Source organism: Bombina bombina, chromosome 3 (assembly GCF_027579735.1).
Source record: "Bombina bombina isolate aBomBom1 chromosome 3, aBomBom1.pri, whole genome shotgun sequence".
Lineage (NCBI taxonomy): Eukaryota > Metazoa > Chordata > Amphibia > Anura > Bombinatoridae > Bombina > Bombina bombina.
The window spans coordinates 636,025,081-636,037,964 of NC_069501.1; the positions used below are offsets into that span (position 1 = coordinate 636,025,081).

Genomic DNA, 12,884 nt, shown 5'->3' on the forward strand with positions numbered 1-12,884 from the left:
ATACAATTTTGGCCAATAAGAAGAAAGAGAAAAAAAAATATTTTCAAAAATATATATTTTTTTTCAATAATAATTTCTATTTACTACAAATATATTATACCAATGTGATAAATATTAATAATATCTCAGCAGTGTGCCTCCAATTAATATGTCAGTATATGGCTGGGTTATAATACAATATATTTAATAATTATTCTTTAAACAAACCCCCAATAAAATGCATATAGAAAACATAAAATTAATGTAAATTCCTAAATTCTTTATATTAGTTAAATTTATAGACACGTTGAATTATATTTATAGGAAACCGGATATGAATCAAACTATACAAGTTTAAACTATTATAATATTCTTTACAAAGCAAACCAAATATACCTCTAGAATTAACCTTATTCACAATGAAATATCACAATATGGGTCACTAACTTCCAGACAAATATACTTAAGCTATTTAGCCCACAAATGATTCTATACAACCCTAATTAAAACATCAGGAGTTATATATATATTCTTACTGTATACAGTCAGTTTATATGCCAATTTATCTAAGCTGAGATAAATCCTTAATTATCTACAATTAAGACAAATTCTAATATATAAATATATATATATATATATATATATATATATATATATATATAATTTTAATTGTTGTTTTATATATATATATTTGCAAAGATAAATTACACACCAGAGAGATTTACTTACAATAATGGGCCTGACTTAGAAATATGCAATACAAAGAATATTTATCTAGCAAATAAATTAATTACTTAGCATACAAGAGTGACTAGTTAAGACTACACAGGACTATGAATGCAAGCTAAAATACAAAATGCCCTTTTAAATCTACTAACTGCAATTAGTTATGGTTACCAAATACCTTTGATTTATTATATATATTTATTAATCGCGTATACTTCACCAAATTAACCAAATCGATAACTCAGCTTCTAGAACTTCTTGTTTCACCTCATATGAAATAAGGGTATTTGCAATATGGATAATAAAAAGTAGCCCAATTTGCTTAAAGTGACTGTGTCCCAACACAGCAAGTTATCAGTCCAGAGTTCAGCAAAAAGTTAGCCAGCCTCCTTTCTCCTCTTGCATTCAGCTTCTATTATCTTAATCATTGGTGAAACAATATGATAGGCCCTTCGGAAGCTTGTCTGTGATTCGTCCTTGGATCTAAACATCTCATAGGTTATTTTTAGGAGACGCCTCCCTGACTGGCTCTGCATGTGTTCTACTAGACAATTTATTTGGCTGTCATACCATTTCCAATCCCCTAGGGGGCAGCAGACAACCAGCAAATAGTCATCTGTTGACATATGCTTCTTGTGTCTGATCTAAGATTTGCTATACACAACCATATAGATGACCATCTTTTTGAAGTAATTTGCCTTTCTTTGAAATGACTGTCTGAACCAACTAAATGTGTTCTCTTTGTTCTCACCTGGATACATTGTAATTTTGCATGTTGAGTGGGGGAGGATTGAATTGTGGTCAGCCAGGCATCTAAAGTCTTACAAATAATGAATCATTTGGTGTAGACAGCTATATATATATATATATATATATATATATATATATATATATATATATATATATATATATATATATATATATATATATATATATATATAAAAATAAATATAAATAATAATATATACTGTATGTATATGTATATATGTGTGTGTATGTGTGTGTGTGTATATATATATTTTATTAAATAACTTTTAGATACCCTGACAGGAGTGACAGCATATGAAGACACTTGCCTTCTATGGTGACACACTTTTTTCTTTTCTTTCAGTTTACCTTTTCGTTCATTCCTCCTTTGCTCTTTTTATCTTCCTTGCTTGCCAAAATTAAAAAGTTGGAGGTGGAACCAGTGATTTTTTTTAATTATTTTATTAAACATTTTTGCATGTGGTAGTTCTTTGATAACTCATTAGTCATTAATCATATCCTGCTGCTGTGCAGTTGCATGTGAAGAAAGTTATTTAACAGAAAGTATACAATCTTATTTTTCACCATAGCAGATACTAAATGGAGGCAAAAATATGTATAGTTTCCAAATTTTGCTCTGGCATATGTTTGCTGAATGTGACTGACTAATTACATATATACCACTGAATTTGTGGCAGTTACCCTCATGTTTTTTGTTTTTTTTCCAAATACATTTTTATTGAGGTTACAATAAACAATAATACAGATATGACGTATTTAGGTATTTCTTTCCATGTTACATAGTAAGCAGAAAACAGATAAAGAACAAACCTCATACTATAGTCTCTCACCAATCCCTTAAGGGGGATCTGGGGGTCATAGGAAACCTTGCTTTTTCATGTAGAAGAAAAGGGAAAAAACAAACAAAGTTCAAGGCAACTATAATGCGTATAATTTACGTATGGCTCACTTGATAGTAGGACCGCCATGAGATCTTAGGAGCACTAGATTGTAGCTCCATACTTCGTACAACATTAACAATATTGAAATGTAATAACCATGTGTTAAACAAATTAACTCACTTCTTAAGGAGAAGAAATCGAAAGATGAGAAAGAAATAGAAGAAGGGGGAGGAAAGTAAGGGAGGAGGGGAAGGAGTGGGTAACTGTTTGGTGTTAGGGGTAGCATTTTGCGGGAGTGTATCCCAGTGGCACCAGGTATCCGCGTGAAGATCTAATATTCCCCTGTTTAAATAGACTGCTTCTTCCATTGTCCTAATATAGGATAGTATCTCGAATACTTTATCTATCAGGGGATCATTCTGTTGTTTCCAGTGTCTCGCAATAGCGAGCTTGGTTGCCATCAGGATGCATAAAAAAAGGCATTTTCTTGGTTTAGCGAGTTTGGGGATGTCTAGGTGAAGTAGGTATGTCTCTGGGCCTTTATCAGTCGGGAGGGAAAGTCGTTTACATATAGAAAGTACCTCAGTCCATAGTTTATTAATGATTGGACAGCTCCACCAAATGTGGATGTCGTCTCCACTTTCCCCACAGCCCCTCCAGCATGTAGCTGAATTAGTTGGCAACATTCTGCGTAGCCTACTAGGAACTCAGTGCCATCTCGTCAGCAATTTGAAATATAGTTCAAAGAGAGTTATGCAGTGTATTGACCGCCTGGTGTCAGCTATAGCTCTCATCCAGAGTTTAGAGTCTACCTCCTTATGAAAGTCTTTTTCCCACGCCATAATATTATGTGTTTTTTGTAGGGTAGGATACTGCAGTAGACATTGATAGTGTGACGAAAGTGGCTTATAGCTCTGGATTCCCGACCACCACCTGGATTCCCACGTCGTAATGGTACGTGGTTCAGAGTTAAGGAAGTTCCAGCTGGTCAGGAGGGACCCAAAGCGTAATACTTCAAAATTAAGTTTTGTAGGTATTGCGTACCGAGAAATCAGCTCAGAGCAGGAAGACCAACTAGAGCCATTGTGTAGGCTGCCAATAGTTGTAATATTGAGTTTGGGCTGGAATCTGGCAACCCTTTTAGCAATCCTCTGATACTATGTATTGGGGAAGGGTGGGGGGCTATCATAGGAGAGTGCCATAGTTTATGCCACATAGAGAGACAGTGTTTAATGATTGCATTAGGGGTAGGAATAAGGGAGTTACAGTGCTGTGGGATCCAAATCAAGTCAGGGAGGGAAATGCTATGGGGTAGGGAAGCCTGTTCTATGTCGTACCATCTAGGTTGTTCTTTGGCCTTGCCCCAACCCGAAATGTGAGTGAGCATAACTGATTCATAGTATAGTCTGAGGTTGGGAAGGCCCAAGCTTCCTCTATCGATTGGGGCTTGAGGTATCCGCCTTGCAATACGGGGGCGCAAACCCACCCATACATGTGTTTAAGAGGGATTGGTAAGTATTTAGATACGTGGTCAGGACTTTCAGTGGCAAACATCTAAAGAGGTATGTAAGTTTCGGTAGAATCATCATTTTGTAAGCAGATATTCTACCTAACCAGGATATCTCCTTATATCTGGGGAGTGCTAGTGTCTGTTTTAAGAGTGTGTAGGAAGTGGTTGTGGTTGGTTGAAATTACACTCTTAAAGTCATGGGAGAGAAAAACACCAAGGTGCTGAATCCCCCTGTAGTTCCATTTGAGTTTATGTCTAGTCAGTAGGTATCGGAGATGGAGTTCCAGTAAATATAGTGGGTATGCTTCAGTCTTGGTTACATTTAACTTATAGTAGGAATGTTCACCAAACAAGTCCGAGTTGAAGGAGGTGTGGGAGAGATAGCTCCGGGTCTGTAAGGAATACCATCAGGTCGTCAGCAAAGAGGCTAAGCTTTTGATGGGTGCCGTGTATGTATATGCCTTTAATGTCTTTATGTGCTTGTATGGCCGCTGCAAGTGGTTCTATCGCTAATGTAAAGAGAAGCGGGGAAATTGGGCATCCCTGCCGAGTGCCGTTCCTAAGGGTGAAGGGTCGGGAACAGAAACCCAAGCCCTTCTCTGTATCAGTGGGATTGGAATAAAGTGCTTCTACGGCTCTCCTGAAGGCGTCAGGCAAACCCACCTTCTCGAGCACCATAATCATATAGTCCCACCGCACCCTGTCAAACGCCTTTTCGGCATCAAATGACAGTGTGAGGAGGGGTCTCTTAGATCTGTCTGCCTCTGAAAAGATATTCAGGAGTCGGCGTATGCTGTCAGTGCCTTGGCGTTTATTGACAAAGCCTACTTGGTCCCTATGTATCACATCAGGTAGGAGAGGACTGAGCCTGGTAGCTAGGATTTTAGCATAGATCTTTATGTCAATGTTTATTAGGGAGATAGGGCGATAACTCTGAAATAGGGAGGGATCCTTACCTTCTTTCGGCAAATTAAGGGAGGTCAAAAAGTGTGAAATAGTGTGTTTGGCTGCTGTGGTAGTGTCTGGGCTGGAACTTAGGTTATATAGCGTACTATAGTAGGTCAGCCTCTCCAATATCTTTAGGGGAGTGTACTACCTTATCGGGGCATTGTATCTTCTGAATTTGCGAGGATTTAACTCTGGCTCTAAGCTTATTGGCCAATAGTCTGTCTGCTCTATTACCCTGATAATAGAATAGTTTTCGGAGTCTTAGTAAAAAATCTTGCACTCTCAGTGTCTCTTTAGCTGTAATTTCTGTACGAATCTATCCTATCCTATATGCTAGAGTTGAGTTTGGTCTAAGATTATTTTTCTGTTCTAAGTTCCCCGAATAGTTTCACAAGAGTGGCTCCATTTTCCAGTCGCAATTCCACTGCTCTTTTAAGAAAAGTCCCTCGGATATATGCTTTCATAGTAGCCCATAGTGTGGTGTCTGAAATTTGTCTGTTGTCATTAAATTGGAAAAATTCCTGTATGTCGGTGGCTGTCTGCAGGGTCCAGGGGTTCTTAATCAAGTGGTCCGCTAAGAGCCACGAGCGTTTGGGGCTTTCTGGAGGGTAGGGGTTAATGGTGACAATCACCATATCATGTTCGGACCAGGGGCAGGTCTCAAGTCTAGCAGTATGCGCTTTATCTAGGGTCCAGGGGTCAGTGAAAATATAGTCTATACGGGAATAGGGGTGATGCGCAGTAGAATAGAAAGTATAGTCTCGTTCGGTCGTGTGCAGGCAACGCCATATATCAAATAGATTATGTCTAATCATATTTCGGATTTTTTTTTTACAGTAGGCAGGCTTTTGGGATAGAATCTATTGCTTTATAGGTTCTCTTATCTAGTGCAGGGTCCCAGGTAGAGTTAAAATCCCCCCCAATAAGTATAGATCCTCTCTTAATTTGTTCTACTCTTAATAATAGTTGTCTCAAGAAGGTGACCTGGTGTTCGTTAAGGGCATATATATTGACTAGGGTATATAGGCTGTCGTTAAGGTAACAAACAAAAATCAGACATCTGCCTTCTGTGTCTCTATCAACAGTAATAGGGGTATACTTGATATTGTTTCGGATGAGAATTGCTAGTCCTCTCTTTTTTTTTAATGTATGAGGCTGTCTCATATATCGGGTACAGAGATGATTTAATTACATGAGTAGAAGGTTCGGTCCAATGGGTCTCTTGTATGTATGCTACAACTGCCCTGTATTTTTTAAAAATATCTCAACAATAAACTTCGTTTTGTGGGGGTGTTGAGTCCCTTAACATTAAGGGTAGACAGTGTTAATTGAGTCATTGGCTTACCTGAGTGGTGATATGCTCTGAGAAGGAGTTACCACCTTAAGGAAAGGAGTGAGGGAGGGACGGGGAGAGAGTAGGGAGAGAAGGGGGTGAAGAAAGCAAGAAAGAGAGAGACAACAATAAATGGTTACATTTCACATATATTGTAACAGGTTGTGGTGTGGTCAGCGCAAAGAAACACTGCCCATAGTCTGGGGAATCCAATTCTGGAATCTCAGGGTAGCACAAATACAAGTATACATATACTTAAGATGGGGGGGAGGGTAGGGAGGACCTACAGCTATTGCGTGGAATTGCAGCTATTGTTGACACCTTATTTTTGCGCCAGGTAGCATAAGTGACGCGGTATCAAAATTTAGAGTAGGGATGGTAAGGGGTGCGAAGGGCACTAGGTAAATATAAGTTTAGGGGATGTAAACCTGTAGGTAATGGTAACAAGTTTAACTTAGAAGGAACATAAAAAGGATAAGCTGACAAAAAACTGCTGTGTATATAACATAGTAAGCAGACAAGTGTCTGCAACAGTAAGGGGCCAGTGTTCTATAGACATCAGAGTCTCTGGGGTAACAGCTTAAGCCGGCTTATTTGAGGGTGGGGGGCAGAGGCCCCGAAACCTCTCTGGTCTCTGATGTGAGTAAACGAAAAAAGGATACTGCAGAAGAAAGTCATATGACTACCTCCGTCTCAGTAGAACATAAATCCGGATCTAGTTAGGACCCAGCTGGTAGGGTTTCTTATGGTGGTTTCCAGGTGCGCTGGCTCTTAGTGGTAGTAGTCTAGAGGATGGTGTGTCTAGCTCTTCTGGATCTTCTGAGAGGAGTTCCCATCTTTGTAACAGTACCCGAGCCTCATGTGGGGTGGAAACCGTGTGTAGGTGGCTATCTTTAGTTATGAGGAGCTTCACAGGGAAGCCCCATTTGTATCTGATACCCTGTGCTCTATGGACTCTGGTATAGTCAGCAAAGGTCCTCCTCAGGAATAAAGTGTAAGCCGACAGGTCTGGGAAGATTTGAATCTGCTCAAATTTCTTGGGTAGGACTTTGGATATTCTGTCCACATTAATAAGCTTGTTTTTGAAGGAGAAGTAGTGAAGTTTAGTCACCATATCTTTAGGTTTGTCAGTTGAGAGAGAGCGTGGTCATGCAATCCTATGTGCTCTGTCCATCATGAGGTCGGAATCCTTGGCTTTTGGGACTAGCCCCTTAAAAAGTTTCTTTAAGTAGCTTTCTAGATCTTGAGGAGAAACTGACTTTGGAACACCTCTAATCCTTAGGTTATTCCTCCTAGATCTGTCTTCAAGGTCAGCAAGTTTGGCTTCTAGTGAGGAGATTTGGGCAGCCAGATTCTCTGAATAAGACAGGAGGTTAGTATGGTCTATGATGAGATCTTCCTGTTTCCTCTCTAGAGTGTCCGTCCTTTCCCCTATTGATGCTGTATCTCTCTTGAGGTCAGCACAAGACATATCAAACTTTTTTGACATAGATTCATGGTGTCCTGCTAAGAGGGATTTGATGGTGTCAATTAAGGGTAGAGGTCAGGGCAGATATCAAAGAAGTTTTAATCGGGACGTTAGTTTCCGATTTCTTATCATCTGAAGCCTCATGGTGGGCTGATGAGGCAAGATGATTTGGATTTTCTCCTTTTGATTCTGAGACATGGTGTACTTTAGTTTATCAGATGGTATCTCTAGTTGAAGCAGATAGGTTTGAGGTAGGTATCAGCCTCTGTGTGATTGCGGAGCTGGGTGTTATTTTTACTAGCCGTTGCTAGTCCCTCAGCCGTTTGTGTGGAATGATTTGTCAGTTATAGATAGAGTGAGATTAGGTTTGCATCCTGATCTTGTTCAGGGAGCCCTGAGATGTCAGGCTCTTCATGTAGGCCCTCCCATGGATGACCCTTTTTGTTTAGTGTGTCATAGATTTAATGTCCAAAGGAACTGTCACAGGGTGAGTAGACCAATATTCAGGCAGGATAGTCTCCTGTCGACCAAGTGGGGAAAAGGACCTTGGGATATGTCCCAGCTGCGAGGTGGGAAATAAAGGAGAGTGGGGCTAGTATGGAGCTCGGTATTAGCTGTGTAGGAGCCCAATGAAGAGTATCACCTGTCGAGTAGGGCCTAGAGTGTCAGACTTGGGGAGCTTGGTTATAGGTCTGATTTGGGCCACATATGGGATGACGCTGTGAATCTGCAGTGTTCAGGAGTCCCTGCAGTCTAATATGGGCTTTCACAACGTCAAAGCCTATGAGTCAATCAGTCCCTCTAGAAGTCTGAGTGGGATCTGTCTCCCATGTGTGTTGCTTCCCCTACAGGCACTTGGTGGATAGGGTGTATGTGCACAGAACTGGGTAATACAACTGTCTCACCTAGTTTATACAAATATCCCAGCCCCTCCTGGGCGACCAGTGTTTTACTGCTGCGTCCGCGGGAGTCAAGGCCTCACAGAAGAACAGGGAGATGGGAAGAAAAAGATGGCCGCTGTTCGCGCCACCACGTATTTAGTGAGGCAGTGTAGCGGTCTGCACCTAAGTAACTGTGGCTCCCTATTAGGCTTCACACCGTGTTCCGAGAGGCCTTTAAGGGCCAGATGGGGTCTCAGGTCCGGGTGATCAAGTATAGTTGCTTCCCTGGACGGCCGTATCTCTGAGTTGCAGGAAAATGTGGTAGCGCTCACACCACTAGTCAGCACAGTCCAGTCCCAGTGCCACTGTAGGTATACGAGCCCCGGAGCGGAGCCCTGACCCTCTGGAGCTCAAAGGAGGTACCTAGGTTCCAGTGCTTAATAAATATGCCTAATGGTGGTTTTGGATACTCTGCTCTCGATCTGGCTCCCAGCTCACCGGTAGCTAGTTGTAAAAGCTCCCGGGTCCGGGCCGTAGGTTGTATGTTGGGTTAATAAGTTATCCTGCAATTTTAGGGCATTAACTGCGAGAATTATGATGTATTATTAACTTTTAGGGCACTTTCGTACAGAACTCTTTCAAAGTGTGACTTCTCTGCACGGCAGCAAGCTCCGCCCCCCTACCCTCATGTTTTATTGATAGGCATTAGCATATTCCTTTTTATTTGCATGTTCTACCTATTGTGGGAGGAAGTGTTTTAATGTTTTCTAGTCTTAATAACTCAGTCAGGATTATTAATTGTATTAAAAATAATTATCCTAACTTAAATATTTTTTATTTAATTACCATTTATAATATCAATAGAAACTCTGCAGCTTTTATCAAACTATTGAAATATTACAAGTTGCTGTATACACCTGTTTTGTGTTTTTTCCTTTTTAGAGAAGAAGAGAGAATAGCAGTTCTGTGCTGTGGCAAATGAGAAGGCAGCTCCTCATGGAACTGATGGGTATTCTACCAGCTACAAGGAGCATGCATCTGGCAGAGGAAACGGACACAGACGGAAATCCTGTTGTGTCAACATACACTGTTCTGAAAGAAGAACATGTAGTGAAAGCCAGTGCACTTTTACGACTCTACTGTGCCTTGATGGGAATCGCTGGCCTGAAGTAAAGTATTTATTAAATCATTTGATTTGCTTTACTGTTAATTTATGTACATTCTTTAAAAGGACACTACTTTTTTTCCCCAATGCACAGGCAACAAAATTGCTTTTGTTATCACTGATAAAAGTAATGATATTGCCATGTGCACATATTTGCCTCCTGTGTTTGCTTAAAATAGAATTGTTTTTATATTGTAGAGAATTTTTGTGTTTTTGTTTTGTTTTTTTATCCCTGGCTAAATTGTTGGTAAAATATTTGTTTTAAATTGGAAACAAATTACTTAATTTGATGTAGCTGCAAGACTAAATATTAATAGCCAATACATTTTCCAAAATTCAATTAAAATATTTTCGGTTCTGTTATTATTAACTCCAATTGGAGCTATTAATAGGTCCTCCAAGCAAGAAGTTTGCAGTCAATACTGGATGATGATATTTTTAAAGCAATCTATTACCAGAGAACTTTGATATTTATAAAGTTTTGAGCAATACACTTGACAGAGGGCACATAGATATATTGTCTGCATATTTTTAGAGCAGCAACACAATTCTAAACATTACACTGCAATGAGATAATGTTACTTTTAAACAGCTCAAGAGACTATTAGCCTCAACTGTGGAACCTTAGGGTAGTCTCTTTCAGCCTACTTGTTTTGTATTACTTATTTTCAGATCATAATACTCCTGTATACATTTAAAGGGAGATTAAAAAACAATAATAAAATGCTAAAAAGAGCTGGAACATGTTCTTATTGCACTGTTCATTGCCTAGACCTACATGTTTTGACTCCTGCAAAGGGGTTAAACACATAGTTAATCTCTGTTGTGGCACTTGCGGGCCAGCAATGTACTATTGGTCCAAAAGTGAAAAGGGCACCTGAGCCAATCGAAGGTGTCATATTTGCATAGCTAGTAATCACTTGCCACATTTCTCATTTCAGCTGTATCTCTCTTTAAAGGGACAGCGCACTTGTTTCTCCCTAATGTGTTTCTAATACATCATACCAGCAGCAGAGTTTAAAATGTATGTGAAATGGCTCCTTTAAATATATTTTTGTATATGAAATAGCTGTTTCTGTCTAATTGAAACCACAGGCCAATTAAATGGCCTGAGCTTGTAGGGAGAGCAGACCTAGTTAGCTTACCTAATTATTTACTCTAATTGTTCCTCATCTTATTTCTTAATATTTGCTCAAACACCAATGCATATAGAGAACAATGGAAAATGAACATATTCATATCTGTCATACCCCCCCCTCCTCCTTACTAGGAGCATGATATCATCTAAACCTTTTTGTTTTTCCAATCAGCTATTTCAAATGACAAAATAAAAGTAAATTAGCTGTTTGTAAACAATTGAACATGTTCTATTAGATAAAATAGATCATTAAGCACAAATTAAAGAAGAAAACAAAATACAGTCCACTGTCCCCTTGGTCCTCATTACTTCAGTTGACTCATCTACCCTAGACACATTGGTTTCTGCAAGAACTTTTTCTGAGAGGACTGCAATTGAATATATCTCCAGCATAAAAAGCATACATGCAATTAAAGGGATAGTCTTCTGGATTTTTTTAAGGTTTAAAAAGACGGATAACTCCGTTCCTTTCTCCAGCTTTGCATAACCAACATTGTTATATTAATATACTTTATAACCTCTAAGTTTACCTGTATCTAAGCCCCAGCTGGCCACCCCCCCCAAGGCAGAACATACAGTGATCTGAGAGGTCATCGCAGAAAATGCAGCATGTCTGCAGAAATAACAGGACGTATGCAGGAACTGTTAGCACTTGAAATTTGTAGTGCTGCTCCGGTAATATAAAGAGCTTGTGTGAAAAGCCGGCGAAACATGTTATGGGAGCTCTATTTTTTTTAATACTTACAGCGAATGTGAGCGCGAGTCTTTGATAACGTAGTTGCTTTATATTTAAAATACTTTACAACAGCAGTTTATACTGATTCCTTTGCTCACACAAGCTCACTATATTACCGGATCAGTTAGTGAATGGGGGAGTATGATGGTTCAGTCAAACTCTTAACACTTTCACATCATATTGCTTCTTGATAGGATAAAATATCTTGTGTGGTATTTACATAATCTATTTGTGTACTAGCAGCACATGTGCATATTGATACAATTTATTGTAACTTACTGTAGAATTCTCGTGAATGGTTTAAAATTGATATTAGCTCCGGTTATTAGGTGTAACTCCAGCACCAGATCTTTGGACAATTTACATATCCAATAAAGTGCACAATTGATACTATTTAAAGGGAGATTAAAAAACAATAATAAAATGCTAAAAAGAGCTGGAACATGTTCTTATTGCACTGTTCATTGCCTAGACCTACATGTTTTGACTCCTGCAAAGGGGTTAAACACATAGTTAATCTCTGTTGTGGCACTTGCGGGCCAGCAATGTACTATTGGTCCAAAAGTGAAAAGGGCACCTGAGCCAATCGAAGGTGTCATATTTGCATAGCTAGTAATCACTTGCCACATTTCTTATTTCAGCTGTATCTCTCTTTAAAGGGACAGTGCACTTGTTTCTCCCTAATGTGTTTCTAATACATCATACCAGCAGCAGAGTTTAAAATGATACTTTGTATGCTTGGTTAAACTGTAATATCAGACTAAGTGTCTGGAGTTAGTTACCTCTGATAGATTATAAGGAGTAATTTCATAGCATATCTATATGAGAGACAGTATTCCAATTGTCTGTTGGTGCACAACTTGCTATAACACCATTGCACAAATATATCTACCTTTAAACTGCTGCTGTTGTACTTATTACATATGATTTGGCAACTGTGAATGTGTTTGTTACTCACTTTTCGCCAGCATTTTATTTTTAATTCTTTTTCCATGCATTTTAAGTGTAATTAATAAAGTTTATGTTTTTATTATCTCCATGACATACACGCCACTCAATATTTTAACTAGGGGAGATCACGAGTGCTTATATAGTATCGCTTTTTTCAGTCTTTAACTGAACCTGTATTCTAGTTCAATTGATACATAGCACTATTCAGCCACTATATCATTGCATATTAGGCCATTCTATTATTCCAGTGGTAAAATTCTCCCCCCCCCCCCATACTAGTAGTGCCATCCTTTTCTTTCAATGGTTATACAAGAACCAGCACTGATTGGCTAAAATGATTGTAAAAAGCAGTGAGATAAAGGCAAGTTTGCAGGGGCATTTTATATGAAGTCAGGAGATT

The 12,884-nt window shown here is 39.0% G+C and overlaps 1 protein-coding gene across 1 annotated transcript in view; it reads left to right on the forward strand.

Moving 5' to 3' along the window:
* The window catches only part of INTS2 (integrator complex subunit 2), a 187,617-nt gene that overhangs the window by 52,497 nt on the left and 122,236 nt on the right, over positions 1–12,884 (forward strand). Inside the window, exon 8 of the mRNA XM_053707342.1 lies at positions 9,437–9,663. Coding sequence (XP_053563317.1) covers positions 9,437–9,663 — 227 coding nt within the window. The remainder of the gene's footprint in view (positions 1–9,436; positions 9,664–12,884) is intronic.